Genomic DNA, 14885 nt, shown 5'->3' on the forward strand with positions numbered 1-14885 from the left:
AATCCAATCGTATTGAAAAATTCTCCTTACTGCAGTAATGGTAGATGCCTTTTAATAATAATGGTTCATTAATTTATGTTAGAAAAAATTTGTTGATCTGTTAAGCAGAAAGTGTATAGCAAGGCTAAACGTATAAAGCGCTTATTTATCAGAATTGGTATAACGGTATATCACCGGTATGTACTCCCTGCAGTTTTATTTATCCAGATAATATTTTACATGCAAACAAATTTTTTAAATAAAGTTATAAACTTAAATTTTGTATATTTCCTAAAATTTCGAATTCGTAAATAAAGTGGCATTTCATTATAATCAAACTTTAATATATTTATAAATAATAATATTTGTTAGATTAACCAACCTATCTGAAGTATTATTAACTAAAGTATGTAGCCTATGAATACACTAATTTTAGATAAAAATTTATAATTTAAATGATACATTGTTCTTAATACTTTATAACATCGATACATTACTTTAATATTTACTGTAGCCGCTACCGCTAATAATAAAATATACCAATATTGTTTCTAATTAACAAAGAATGAAGATTATTTCTAGTACAGATATTTCATTAGATGATAAAGTATTTATAAAATTTAGATTATCTAATTATATTCATGATTCTTTAATTTGGCAGGACTGTATTTTAAATAAAACTGACTTTAACAATGAAGAAATTATAAAAAACTTATCGAAAATACTTCGTGATAGTAACCTTATTATTGAACCCTTCAATTTTGAAGGTTCAAACTTATTTTCGTGTTCACTAATGCTAGGAAATGAACCTTTTCAACTTACATTTTCATTTGGAGGAGTTATTCTTAAAGAAAATGACATTAATTCAGACGAAAGGAAATTTATTAATCTCATATGCACGGAAACAATTGGCCATGATATTGCAGCAAATAAACTCAAAGTAAGAAGACCTATTGGCTTAATTAATTCAAATATTTTAGGATTTATAGATTTTTTTGGTAAGGATAATGTAAATTATTCAGCCAGGTATACACTCAGACTAGCATATATAAAAGTTATTGCTCTAACAAGATTATATGGAGCCAATATTCCGATTTATATCTACGAAGGTAGCAATTACATTATAAAAGTACAAATAGTAACACTTCAAAACCCCACGGTCTCCTATGAATTAATTCATATAGATTTACTAAGTAAGTTTATAGGTAAAGAACATTATTTATATACCTTAGAGACATGGTATAATCACTGGAATCAAATAGTTGACAGTAATGTAATTGAATATTTTACAAAATCTCATTCAATTATAATATCCAGTAATTTGAAATGTAAACATATTAAAAATGAAACGAAAGATATAAAAAGTGATAGGATAAATTCTGATGGAAGTATGAGTTCTCTTCTTAATACTGTATCAGGATTAAATAATCAGGTAGATCAAAGTATGGATAAGTTAAATGAGGAGATAATTAGACTAACAGATAACATTGATTCTCAAGCACCAGAATTAATGAAATTGAATTATGATAAGGCTAATGAAGTAAATAGTGTAATAATGGATGAAATAAGCAATATGGAATTTAAAAGGAGTAAGAAAAGTAGAAAAAAAGAAAAGAAATCATTAGATCTAAATAGAAATAACCTTGTTTGTGTTGACACAGAAGATAAAAAAATTAGCAAGGTAAATGCCGATGATATTGTGGAAAGATTACTAAAACAACAAGCTTCACATTTACTATTATCATAAAGAAAATTAATATAATTTATTAATGTTTACATCATCACGCGTGATTATACATCACGTTTTGTTGACGAGATCGCATTAATAAAGTTTTCCGCCTCATAACTACTTTATATTGCATGTTATTTATTTTATAATTAATAAAGAAAAAGGAAAATAGATAACCTTGGATTATACTGAATAATATGAAGATTTCTGAAATACTTTTCATATGTTTAATAGCTTTTGTCGATTTAATAACATGTATATACAATCAAGATTACAATGAAATACTTCCTAATAATGATTATGATGTAATAATAATTGGTGCAGGTGCTTCAGGATGTGTTATGGCAAATGTTTATGCAAATAAAGGACTTAAGGTACTACTCCTCGAAAGAGGTGGCCCACGCCCTGAGCATCCTACTACGTTGTATACTAGCGGGGTACCAGGTGTGATAACTGATGAATCAGTTAGTGAAGCAATAACAACTTCTAATGGAACTCTTTTAAACGTTGCAAATGTTATTGGTGGTGGAACTAGTATTAATGGTGGATTCTACGTACAACCCTCACTTAACTTTATGAAGAAAACTATTGAAAGAAGTGAAGCAAAATTTGATGAGGAAGTATACAATGAAGCTATAAATATCATCCAAAACTCACAGATTTTAAGTAAAGATAATAAATTAGATGGAAATTTTCCGAAGTCCTTATTCGAATATATTTCACAAATGCCTGACTTTAAGAATTCTAATCCAAATCCATCATATACTGTTGTGAATAATAGCGTATTTGTGACAGTATCAGAATTTCATGGAAAAATTAGAAATTCAGCAGATATACTTTTATCTCATGATAATATTCAAATATTACCCTATTCTGTAGTTGAATATATAAGTTTTAATGTAACTGAAGATAATCATAATCCTTATAGCTTAAAGAAGAAGATTTCTGCAGACTGTATAATGGGAAAGATGCGTTCTGAAAGAGATGGATACTTAAGTATAAATTCTGGGAAGACCCATCGCACTCTTTACTATAACTCTGGACCTAAATTTAGAATTTGTATTAAGAAACTAAATGCTTTCATAATGTTAGCAGCAGGTGCTGTATACTCACCAGCTATACTAATGAGAAGTGGTATTGGTCCAACAAATATTATGAATAAATATGGTATTCAACCAATGAAAATTTTAGAACAAGTTGGAAGGAATTACCATGATCACTTACAATTTGGCTTATTTGGAATATTAAAAAATCAAAATGAACCAATATCAATACAAAAAATTTATGCTTATAGTAACTGTACCTATTATATCCCAGATCCTCCAACTTTACAAGATGAACTCAAACTCTTCCATCACCATAAACAATGTAGCTATACAAATATACACCATAAATATAACAATTTTACTGTTAATCAACAAAACTTTGATTCACTACTTTCACCTATAAACTTTCCATTTTTTGGGGATAATAATTTTATCTCTCATAATCCAAATATAAACGAAGATTCAAGATGTTATTCAACTATATTAGATGAAGTTTCAGGAGGATTATGGGCACCATTTGCAATATCTCAAATTATATACAGAAAAGGTAAACAAACAAACAATCCATTATTGACATATTTAGCAATAAATATGAGAGAAAAAATATTAGACGCAGTGAATAAAAATAGTACAGTCATGTCAGATATCAAATTCAATGTATTATTGGATCCTATACAACAATGTTTAAGTAATGGTGCTGCAACAATATCTTTTATAACCCAACCAAAAAGCCGTGGCTATATTACATTGGACAAAGATGGTCTACCAGAAATAAAAAGTGCTGACTTTGCTGATCAAAGTGATATTGAAGCTGCAATAGTTGGCATGAAAAATATTATTGATATTATGACTTCAGATATGATTGGGAATTTATTTCAGGAAGAGCTTGACTCTTGTATTTTACCTTTAAGAAATATGTGGAATTCATTTTCTTTGTTTAGTGGCATAGAAGCATCTCTCATTAATACTGTCCAAATTCAACGAGTGATTCCTGCATTTATTCCACCAATACCAAGTATCATTAATGATAAAACTATCTTTGAATTAGTTAAAGAATCATATTCAACAATATGGCATCCTACAGGTACCTGTGCATTGGGATCTGTTGTTGATGGTAACTTTACAGTTAGAGGTATATCAAATCTTAAAATTGGAGATGCTTCAATATTCCCAGAAATATCTGATGTTAGCCCACTAGGATCAGTTCTAGTAATGGCAGCATATGTAGCTTTGAAGACATCAGATAACTATTAGGTAAACATTCATTTCTTATTCAACTAAAAAGAAGTAAATTTGTTAATATGAAATATTTAAATAATGGAAATGTTATATATTGTGAATTATAAAGTCATCAAATTGATATATTTTAAATTTTATATTATAAAATCAACTAGTAACACTTTTTTTATGATTAATTATAGCTCGAATATTTTATCTAAATTTGTATGCGGTTTCTGAAATGAATCTCAGAGATATTAATCAGAAAAATATTTCTACACTTTAAAGTATATACAAATTTATAATTTATTGATTTCCTTAAAATGAAGAAAATATATTTAGTTCTTTTAACTTTTCAGATCTTATCTTATATTTCTAATTCTCAAAATATAGAGATTGCTAACTCTACTGAAAGAAAAACTCCCGAATTTTATCCTCTTGTAGCAGATTATTTCAATGATACAACTTTCAATAGTACAACTCAAGGGGGACTTATTAAAGGAATAATACAATGGGAGAAGTTCCTCTTAGATGGTACAAATAGTATATTGTATGGTTATGGTCAATTGCATAATTATATTTTTAATGCAACAAAAACTTATGTGCTACCTTGGTTCTTATTCCCATCAAATTTTTTGTTAAATAGAGAGTCTAAAAACTCTGCAAAATTTCAAGTCAATAGATATTATGAAGATATTAATAATATCAACATAACTGAGAACCATGCAAATCAAACCGACATTTTAAATCCAAATATCACAATAAATAAATATAAGGTTACAAATATCCCATTAAATTATGTATCCAGAAATTGTACTAACTCAAAACCTCACTTAAGAGGAAATAATTCTACCTATATAAATTTACTTCAAGAACCCCTATTTGTCAGTAGTTCCAATCTAACACAAAGTATATATAATATTTCGGAAGCAAATCTAAAAAATGAAAGATCTCTTCAATTTATCATGCCTCCTGATTCATTATTTCCCGATATAACTGATTCAAATATGATGAGTGGATGGGGATCTGATCAATATTGGTTTCTTCAAAATCAAGATCCTCATATGCAAATAATCCAAGATCAAAATCAAGATGATATTTCTCAAATGAATGGTGATACTCAGTATACCAGCAATCTATTTGGAATATTCTCTTAAACTTCAAAACATTTTTAGTTTTCTTTCTATTTACAATCATTGATAAGTACCTTGTAAATATCCTTATATTGTATAAGATCATCTCCAAGGCTATGCATTAATATATCGAGAAATTCCATAAATATCACATTATTTTTATCCGAACAAATTGAAGGAGATTTTGCTCTCTCTAAAATATTTGCTAATGCTGATATACGGTCACCGGAGTCATTAATTGTCTGTAAAATATCTAATAAGAAACAGTTCTTATCCAATATATCTCGAATCTTTAGATTATCCCTTATTCTTATTTTATCTTCCTCTGTTAATATATCGTCTTTTGATGTATGATCCAGTTCCTCAACTTTATCTACATACTTTTTTTTATTACTATTTATATCTTTAAGATTATTATGCTTACATTCATCTGTGTTGTGATTGCTGAAACATTTCGAAGAACAAAATATCTTATTGCAACAGCGAAATTTGTAAATTCCTCTATTTATTCGACATATTGTACAAATTTTTGGGTTTAAAGACATGGTATCTTCATCAGTATTACAGTGTTGTAAATAGTTCTCTCTTATCTCTTTATTTCCACTAGAGTTACATCTAATATCTATGTTAGTTATTTTCTTCTCTACACCTGACATATTTTTTAAAATGAAATTATTTTATTCCCTAAATATTCATCTCCTTATAAAATAATGAAAATATCACTCCGAATCTTACCGCCCAACAGATAAAATTTAAAATAAAAGGTTAGGAGACATTAATATGAATATTATTTAAATTTCTTAAATAACCTTATTTAAAGTAATCTAAGATATTATATATAATTTTGTTTTATAATCTTTGTAAATATTATCTATAGAAATATATAATTATACTAATGTACTAATTTATTTTTCGGTATTAATATTATTAAATACTTTTTTCTTTTTTTTTTTTTTTTACTAATATAGGTTTAGTATTGACTATATTAATATCGAAGATATCTTAATTATTTGTAGATCTTATTTTTACAATGAATCTAGATTGTACACAATAATATTTTGCATGAATGTATATACATGTAAATTGATTGTACTGTAGAAGTGACTTTTTTAAGTAGTAACAACTACTAAGAAGTATTCAACATTAATATATCGTAGCTATTTAAAGATTCTTTCCCTTAGTAACCTATGGCGGCTAATTGCAAATACTTAAGATGTGATGTTATTAACGATAGAAATTTATACTCTTAATAATATAAATTTTAAAATTATAGCTAATATAAGAGTAGCTATTAGATAGAAATTAGATAGTTGATATTTTTTTAATATGAATAAGCAATTGCTTAAAAGGGTCCCAGTATTAATAATAGGATGTGGACCAGTTGGAATGTCATTAAGTAACTTATTAAATAATTTTAAGATTAAGAATATAGTAGTGGACCAAATTAGTAATTTTTCAAAAGATCCAAAAGCCCACTATATTTCGAATAGATCTATGGAAATACTAAGATTTTGTGGAGATTTAGATAAAACTGTGACTATACTTCAACCTTCACTTGAAGAATGGAGAAGAATTTCATACATAAGGAATTTTTGTTATAATGGTGTGCTAGGAGTAAGAGATGACTTTGTAAATTGTTATACATATAATAAAACTTACTATGAAAAATTTAGTCCATCTAAAATTGCACATTTTAGTCAAAGTAAGTTGAATCAAATATTATATAATAATATAAAGAATAATTGTGAAATAAAATTGAATACGGAGTGGATTGGGTATGAGTATATTAACAAGAAAATTGGTGATTATTCTTTAACAAATAGTATAAAATCTATAGTAAAAGATATTAAAACTGGTAATATAATACATATTGAAAGTGATTTTTTAATTGGTGCAGATGGTGCTAAGAGTTCAATAAGAAGAGCTATTGGTAAGAAATATGAAGGAATTAAGTCATTACAAAAGCTTATAAATATCCATTTTACATGTAAAGAGTTGGGATCTATATGCCGAGATGGTAAATTTAAGAATCCTAGAGAAATAGATGATGAAGATATATCACAATCAAAAGATATTTATACTAGTAGTATGCTATATTTTATTTTAAATCCAAAAGTTATTGGTATTCTAGTATCACATAATTGTGATGAAGGGAATTTTGTGATGCATATTCCAGTTTTAGAAAATGAAATACCATTTATAAAAGAAAAATATAAAGAAGTTTACATAAAGGATCTTATAAATAGCCTATGTGAATTACCTTTAAATAATATAAAAATTCACTCTATTAATTTGTGGAATATGTCTGCTGAAGTTGTTGATTCTTTTACTGATTTTTCAGGTAGAATAATTTTAGCTGGTGATGCAGCTCATAGATTACCACCTTCAGGTGGTTTCGGTTTAAATCTTGGATTACAAGATACTTTAAATTTAAGCTGGAGAATAGCTTTAATTATTCAATTATTTAACAAGAAAGGGATGGAAAAAATAGGTATAATTGAAAATAAAATACTTAGATATATGATGAACGAATATAACTTAGAACGAAGGCAGCATGCTATGTATGCTTGTTCTAATTCTGTTGCAAACTTTTATAGATCTCAGTTTATACCTCAACATATTGGATTAAATTGGGAATTAGCTAGTAATTTGGGAAAGATGATAAATATAGTATCTTCGTTTGTACCGAATTCATCAATCTTGCAAAATTTTTGTAATAATATAGTTACCTCAATTATTGATATTGGTTTAAATCAATATTCTAATTTATTAAATAATGAATCAGAATTTAAAAGAAAATTAAATATGATAAATGTAAGTTAATAATAATAAGAATTTAAAGATATATGAGATATAATAATTTAGAAATGAACATGATCAGATTTTATAATTTTAATTTGATATTTTAGAAATATATAAAATCCAATGAAAAGAGTTTATCATTAAATTATAGAGGCCTTGATCTATCATATTCATACAATTATCTAAATTTGAATGATGATATTAATGTTAAAATAAAAGAATCCATAATTATACCAAAGTCTCCTTTTAAATATAATCCAAGCTGTCTTTTAGGTTTAAGAATTCCTCATGAATATATTTATACACATTTAGATGGTAATACTGTCTTGCGTTTATCTACAGTTGATATTCCAATATTATTTTGTTCAAACGAACCAAGACATATAATTATCACATTTGACAATGAAATGTAAGCTTTTAATTTCTCTATTTTTATAGTATCTTTACAAAAGAAATATTTTTTTTTTTTTAAATATTGTAATATTAGGTTTAATAAGATTGCTGAAGATTTAAATAAAGTAAATGATATTATTCCTTATAATATTATATTATGGGATTCAAAATATATAGAAGATAAACGAAATATCATAAATATATCAAATGAGTTTAATATAATAACAAAAAATAAAAATAAAATATCAGTTTGGACTTCATTATATATAAGGAAGAGATATATAAATTTTATAAATACAATTCCTATATACTTACTTGATTCTCTAAATAATAACACTAAAAATAGAGCAAATCTAGAATATGAACAAGAAGACATTTGTGAGAAAAACAATATAGAATGTATAAATAAGCTGGTAATTTTAATCAGACCAGATGGACATATAAAAGAAGTCTTTAATTACAATAGAGAAATCAGATCAAAATATAACAAAGAGAACTTAATGAAACATCTCAAGATATAAAAAAAAAATTAATAGATATCTTTATATATATTATAGAATGATATGTTAATTAAAAGTATAAATTAATAAAGATGTTTAAAATTTTTTCCTAGCTAATTTATCACTTATTTGAAAACTGTTGAATTTTGGTTTTATAGTTCTTAAATAATTAATAATCTGTTTAGCTAATTCTAAAGATTGTAATATAGTTGACGAAATATCACCTTTACTATTAGAGCTCATCCAACCAGAATGAAAAACAGGAGGAACACTTAAATTTAGCTGGTCTTTATACTCTTCATTATATAAATTGCTCCCAAAGTATACTTGGCGGATATCAGGCTTAAATCCAGTAGAAATAATCAGAAGTTGACAAGGTAAAAAGCTTTTCTTATTATAAATAGGAGTTACTTTCTGGTTAAAAGGTGAACCTATTAACTCATTATGGACAAATCCAACTCCAGATATAAACGGCACTTTGACTAAATTATTCCCTTCCCTTTTCAATTTCATATCTTTTGTAATAATGTTTATTGGTGACTGTAGATATTTGAATATTATATTTATTTTGGAAGGATCTTTGTTTCCTGTTGTTTTATATTCTAAGTAATTTTCAACCATATTATACATCATATCCTTTATCTTATTTAATCTTCTTGGATTTATATTTTTTGAAGTAAGTTCTACAACACTCGATTTATTTTGAGATAGTATGAAATCTTCCTTAGACATCATTACTCTAATATTATTATATCTTGAATTTAATGTAGATTTATATATAAAACGTCTTAATTCTGATGTAGTAAAAGAAGTTTGTACCCATCCTCTACGACCTATTACATAAATATTGTTAAATAATGGATATTCCAACAATTTACAATCAAAAAGTCTGATATAATGTGGGTTTATATATTTGTTTTCTTTCAATTCGTTATAATTATAAAATGACATTAATCGTGCTATATCTAGTGAAACATTCCCATTTCCAATAATAATAGCATTACGACTATTTGAACTTGTAATTATTGATTTTTTCAAGTCATCAATAGAGTATCCATAATTTTGTGATTTTGCAATAAATTTTGTGATTTCAGATTGATTACTATATTTGGATAAGTTTGTCCCTTTTGTTTGTGCTATTTCTACTTTCGATGTTGAATCTAAATCTGTTTCTATCTCCTCTATTGGGAATTTTAAGTTGTAATATAGTGGCATATACTTTGAGTTTGTTTGATTACCACATAGCATTTCTTTAAAATAAGGGTGAGAATTATAGAAAAGTACCCAATCTCTAGCTGGAAATATTCCCCCAACTTTTTCACTGAATAACTTGTTATTATATGAATTAGCCTTTATATGTAATTTTAGAGATATATAATCTTGGCATCCACCTACAGCAAGAATCACCACATCATATAAATCCCGAATATCTTTCAATGTCAAATCATGCCCAACAGTTATATTACCCCAAAACTTGACTATGTCAGGATATTTCCTAAATAATGAATAATCTAATTCATTCATCATTTCCTTTATATCAGTATTATCAGGAGCTACTCCATATCTGATTAAACCATATGGATTATTGTGAGAATCTATTATATCAATTTTTATAGGAATATTATAAGTCCTTGATTCTTTTATTAGACCCTTGGCAACATAACATCCAGAAGGTCCAGAACCAACAATACAAATATTAAAATAACTCCTTTGAAGATGTAAACAATTTAGAATTATACCTGTTCTTCTACTGTATAATTGTCTTGCATAGCCAAATGGGAATCTAATCATTTTCTGTGATACTTAATAATTGACAGTCTACAAAAGCTTGCAAATATCCGCCAAGCATCGTATAAACCCGCTCAAAGTATATAAAGTAGAAGCATGGAGTTTACATCATTCGAATATTCTAAAATTTATATAAAGTCTAGAATATAAGACAAATCTTATCAACATATCTATATTTTAAGTAATTTTCTATTTGTAGAGATGACCTATAAGTAAGCTTAATAAAAGTTATAATTTTTTGATACAAAAATAACTATAAACCATATTTCCATATATTATCCTTGAATAGACAGTTACTACTATAACTAGTAAATTCCAAATAAACTAGTTTATTATAATCATTATCATACTATCACCTCGATATTTTAAAGACAAATTCCATGTCAAAAGTAACCTTTTTAAATTGTAGTTATTGGATTAAATTATATAGTAATTTGCATGCATGCATGCAAATATTGCTAGTCGTTTTGTATGCCAACCTATTACTCATTTATTGTCATCTATTATATTTAGAAACGTCTTAGTAGATGTTAGTGCATTTGAAAACTGGTTATATGTTAAAAAGTTGACTTTAATATGAGAATAATCACTATCAAATATCTTTTTCACCTCATTAGCAGAGTTTTGATCTCCACACATGGATATTGTACTGCACTGCATGCTATTCAAAGTATTCCTGGGTAAAAGTAAAGGTAAATATCTTTTTGCAACTCGATTAATATCGTCCATTGTGACTTTTGAAAATTGAGATATCATGTATTCATCATAAGAGGGTGGTATTCCATAGTTTAGATTAGAACTAATATCTTTTCCCCATTTGGAAAAGCTTTTATGATCAGATATAAAGTTTAAAGCTGCATATCTCTTAGCAGTATCTAAATCAATATATTTATCGCATGATTCAATCATATCTTCTAATAAGTCCCAAGTAGTAATTAAACATCTAGCAAGTGATGTTGATTCACAAATACAATTGAACAATTTTCCAGTAACTAAACAAATTGAAAAAGAACCAGAGTATGCAATCCCACTTCCACGGATAAGTTTAAATAGTGGACCATCATCATGCCAAAAATAATCAACTAGTATACAAAGAGCAGGTATATTTGGATTATAGAAGTGAGTCTCATTTGGTAAAAAAGTCCCATCCAAAGAGTATATATTTGCAGTCTGTATCACACATGAAGAACTTACACTAGGTAATTTGAGGAATATAATATTTCCATACTTTTTTAATGGCATATCAATATTATCTTTACCTAAATTTTGACTAGTCTGTAATGGCATTAAAGTGGGAATCAAATTCCATGGGAGTGATAGATCAAGATTTGAATATTTTAAAGATGAAAATGTCACAAGTTTTTTTTTCACTTCACAATCTTCTTTTATTGGTATAGATATTTGGTTAGATTTATTTTCATAAAATGGTATACTGCCTTTAGGCATTAAGTACCTTGGGAGATTGTTAGGAGTACAGTATTTAGGAGCAATTACAAAAAATAAGAATTTGTTTCTTACATTGGTTGAAAAGAAAGAATCAATAAGAAGTTCATAAGTACTAATAATATCAGCCAAATATTTTTCAGGTGATGCTAAAATGTATTTTACTATTTTCTCAGTACAAGGAATGCTAGATAAATTTAAAGAAGAATTGGAACTATAACATAGAGCATTTGATACTGAAGTAGCAATTGCAACTTCATCAAGTTTCATATCACCAATAGTACTTTTAAGACGTCTGGAGATTGTAGATATTCTAGATGATGTAATATTCATTCCACAAATCCCACTCAATATTAATATACAAGATTCGCAAATATATTCAATTGAAGTTGACCAATTTATTTCAATCTGGTTAGTAATAGTTGTAAACTCCATCAAAGAGTTATTTCCAATGCTGGCATTGTGATGTATGCAAAATGTAGAAAGTAGCTGGTCAAATTTATCAAATTCAACATAGGAACCATATTCTGGAATTTTCGGTAAATATATATGATTTGTATAACTTATGTTAACTTTGTCACAAGGCTCAATAATATTAACAGATGTCTGAAAGAAGAGCTCAACAATAAGAGCAGTGAGAACTCGTTGATATGGAGTGAAATAGTCTGGAATGTTAAACTTAATTTGTAAATGGGCAAATTTTGAAGTAGGATAATCTAATAAACAATATGTACAGTAAAAATCTTCATCTAAAACTTTGAAATTTACTAAATTATCGGATGGATTATTAAGTATATTAAGAGTGCTTATTTCTTTGTTACTACTACCAGAATCCTTGAAATTTTCATCCAAATATTTTAAGTTACTTCTGCATGATGTATTGTTTCCTATATTAGTATAAATCCAAGCTTTATTAAGAGAAACATCGGTAAATCTTGATATCTCAAAAGACTCAATAATATGCATTGGTGGCATTTGTTTATTATTGTATTCAATAGCATCTTGAATTTGCTTCTTATTTTTAAGTAATCCTTCACTTTTTAGTAAATTAATATTTTGGAGTTTCTTTTCTCTATATTGATTTTCAGTAAACTCAGTAGCTTTTGAGCTTGGAACAAACTTAATACAATTAAAGCTATCAGGATTAAAAAATTTCTTCAATAACATCAACCAAAACTTTGAATCCTTTTCTAATAGGCCTTTATAAATAAAGTGAAAATTACATATACTATTCAATAAATCAGGTTTCATACTGTAAGCAACAAAACCAATTAATTGTTCATTAATTATACTAGGGCCTTTATTTTCAAGTGAAGATAGATACTCGTAATAAAGTCCTTCAGTTTTACATCTAATCCTATCCAAATCAAAATTCTCTTCTTTCTGACTTTCAATAAGGATTTCTTTTGCTGTACTTATAGCTAAATCGAAATAGTCAAGATTAACAGATTCGAGTGAAATATAGTGGTAACGATATCTATTAGATATATTTTCTATATCTATGTCAGAGCAAATTCCAAGCTCATCCACTAACTTCTTGACAAATAGAGATTCATTTCCAATACACAGGTAATGAAGTAGACATGAAACTGCAGCTGTCTCTTCAAGATTTTCATATTTACCAATTAGCCATGTCATAAAAATATATCCCACTTCCTCATCTTCACTAGAATATGGAATACTTATTTCTATAGGAAATTCTCTTTTTGGGATCTCCATAAAGTATTGTGGACGATTAGCTAAAGAAATCTTTGGTACTTTATTTAAATGATGCTTTTCACTGGGGTCTATTTGTGATGTATGTTCTACATAAATATTCTTCTCCATATTAAGTGTGTCTAATTCCATACATCTATATGTCCTATCAATACACTTCTGAATAATACTGAATATTTGTGAGTTATCAATATTGCTACCAGAAATAAAAACAAATGCATTGTTCCATTTATAATATTTCCCATGATACTTTTTAATATCCTCTAACTTCAAATTCATAAGGCTTCTAGTTATTCCTGAGCATGGAAATATATACGGTGAACCCCCATTATGTTCAGACATTATTTTATTGTATAATCCAAATGGATCATTCTTATCATAATTATTGTGATTTAAGCTTAAGGAAGAACCTAAGTTAATATTTGATACAGAGCTCATATTCAAATCACAATATGTATAAAAAGGAACCAAACTATCAATAATTCCATGAATATTCTTTTCACTAGCAGCTATTTCAGAATATACGACCCCATGATATTCGCCATTTTCATCCATGTGAACAACCTCTGTTAAAAAGTTTTCTTGAGAGAATTTAGGCATGATTACATGATCCAGAAATATTTCCATTAAAGTATAAAGTCCATCATCTCCAATGCATTCTAAAACATACGATGTATAATCGTAATGAGTGAATGCATTAACTACTGGAACAAGAAATCTATTTGCAATTTTTGTAATTATCCCATTATATGGAAAATTCTCACTTGCAAAAAATAACATATGCTCAAGTGCATGGGGTATTCCCATATCGTTAGAAGGTTCAGTTATAAAGGTTACGCTGAAGTTTCTATATGGAGGCCCAGTCTTGAGATTTTCCTTCATTAAAACTACAACTAGTCCACTATTGTGTTGGTAAAATTCCAGCCTTGCATAATCCTCTATATATAAAGATTCTACTAAACAGAAGTTAGTATTCATACTCATTTCAATTGTGAAATTCACTTGGAAATATTTTAAATAACCAGCTATGTTTTGTAAGTACCAACGTTTGAAGATAGAAAAAAACTTATTTACTTGTCAATTAGATAAGGTAGCTCAAAAGAAAGTCATACTATATCAAAAATTCCAAATTAATGAC

General features: G+C 27.1%; 7 protein-coding genes across 7 annotated transcripts; 4 read left to right on the plus strand and 3 right to left on the minus strand.

The window, feature by feature from the left end:
• Positions 1 to 544: 544 nt before the first annotated feature.
• Positions 545 to 1726, plus strand: cand_023450 (uncharacterized protein; the record flags this gene model as incomplete). The annotated part of the gene is made up of 1 exon (XM_067212575.1): positions 545 to 1726. One exon carries the CDS (start codon positions 545 to 547, stop codon positions 1724 to 1726), a length of 1182 nt encoding a protein of 393 aa, XP_067068848.1.
• A 179-nt stretch (positions 1727 to 1905) lies between these two features.
• cand_023460 (GMC oxidoreductase family protein) lies at positions 1906 to 4008 on the plus strand (the record flags this gene model as incomplete). Its single annotated transcript, XM_067212576.1, has 1 exon — positions 1906 to 4008. One exon carries the CDS (start codon positions 1906 to 1908, stop codon positions 4006 to 4008), a length of 2103 nt encoding a protein of 700 aa, XP_067068849.1.
• Positions 4009 to 4295: 287 nt separating this feature from the next.
• On the plus strand, positions 4296 to 5129 carry cand_023470 (uncharacterized protein; the record flags this gene model as incomplete). The annotated part of the gene is made up of 1 exon (XM_067212577.1): positions 4296 to 5129. One exon carries the CDS (start codon positions 4296 to 4298, stop codon positions 5127 to 5129), a length of 834 nt encoding a protein of 277 aa, XP_067068850.1.
• Positions 5130 to 5155: 26 nt separating this feature from the next.
• Positions 5156 to 5761, minus strand: cand_023480 (uncharacterized protein; the record flags this gene model as incomplete). Its single annotated transcript, XM_067212578.1, has 1 exon — positions 5156 to 5761. One exon carries the CDS (start codon positions 5759 to 5761, stop codon positions 5156 to 5158), a length of 606 nt encoding a protein of 201 aa, XP_067068851.1.
• A 670-nt stretch (positions 5762 to 6431) lies between these two features.
• cand_023490 (FAD binding domain-containing protein) lies at positions 6432 to 8821 on the plus strand (the record flags this gene model as incomplete). The annotated part of the gene is made up of 3 exons (XM_067212579.1): positions 6432 to 7919; positions 8015 to 8316; positions 8395 to 8821. 3 exons carry the CDS (start codon positions 6432 to 6434, stop codon positions 8819 to 8821), a joined length of 2217 nt encoding a protein of 738 aa, XP_067068852.1.
• Positions 8822 to 8896: 75 nt separating this feature from the next.
• cand_023500 (uncharacterized protein) lies at positions 8897 to 10591 on the minus strand (the record flags this gene model as incomplete). The annotated part of the gene is made up of 1 exon (XM_067212580.1): positions 8897 to 10591. One exon carries the CDS (start codon positions 10589 to 10591, stop codon positions 8897 to 8899), a length of 1695 nt encoding a protein of 564 aa, XP_067068853.1.
• A 483-nt stretch (positions 10592 to 11074) lies between these two features.
• cand_023510 (peptidase M16 inactive domain-containing protein) lies at positions 11075 to 14731 on the minus strand (the record flags this gene model as incomplete). Its single annotated transcript, XM_067212581.1, has 1 exon — positions 11075 to 14731. One exon carries the CDS (start codon positions 14729 to 14731, stop codon positions 11075 to 11077), a length of 3657 nt encoding a protein of 1218 aa, XP_067068854.1.
• Between the last annotated feature and the right edge of the window lie 154 nt (positions 14732 to 14885).

Source organism: Cryptosporidium andersoni, assembly GCF_001865355.1.
Source record: "Cryptosporidium andersoni isolate 30847 chromosome Unknown contig_17, whole genome shotgun sequence".
NCBI lineage: Eukaryota > Apicomplexa > Conoidasida > Eucoccidiorida > Cryptosporidiidae > Cryptosporidium > Cryptosporidium andersoni.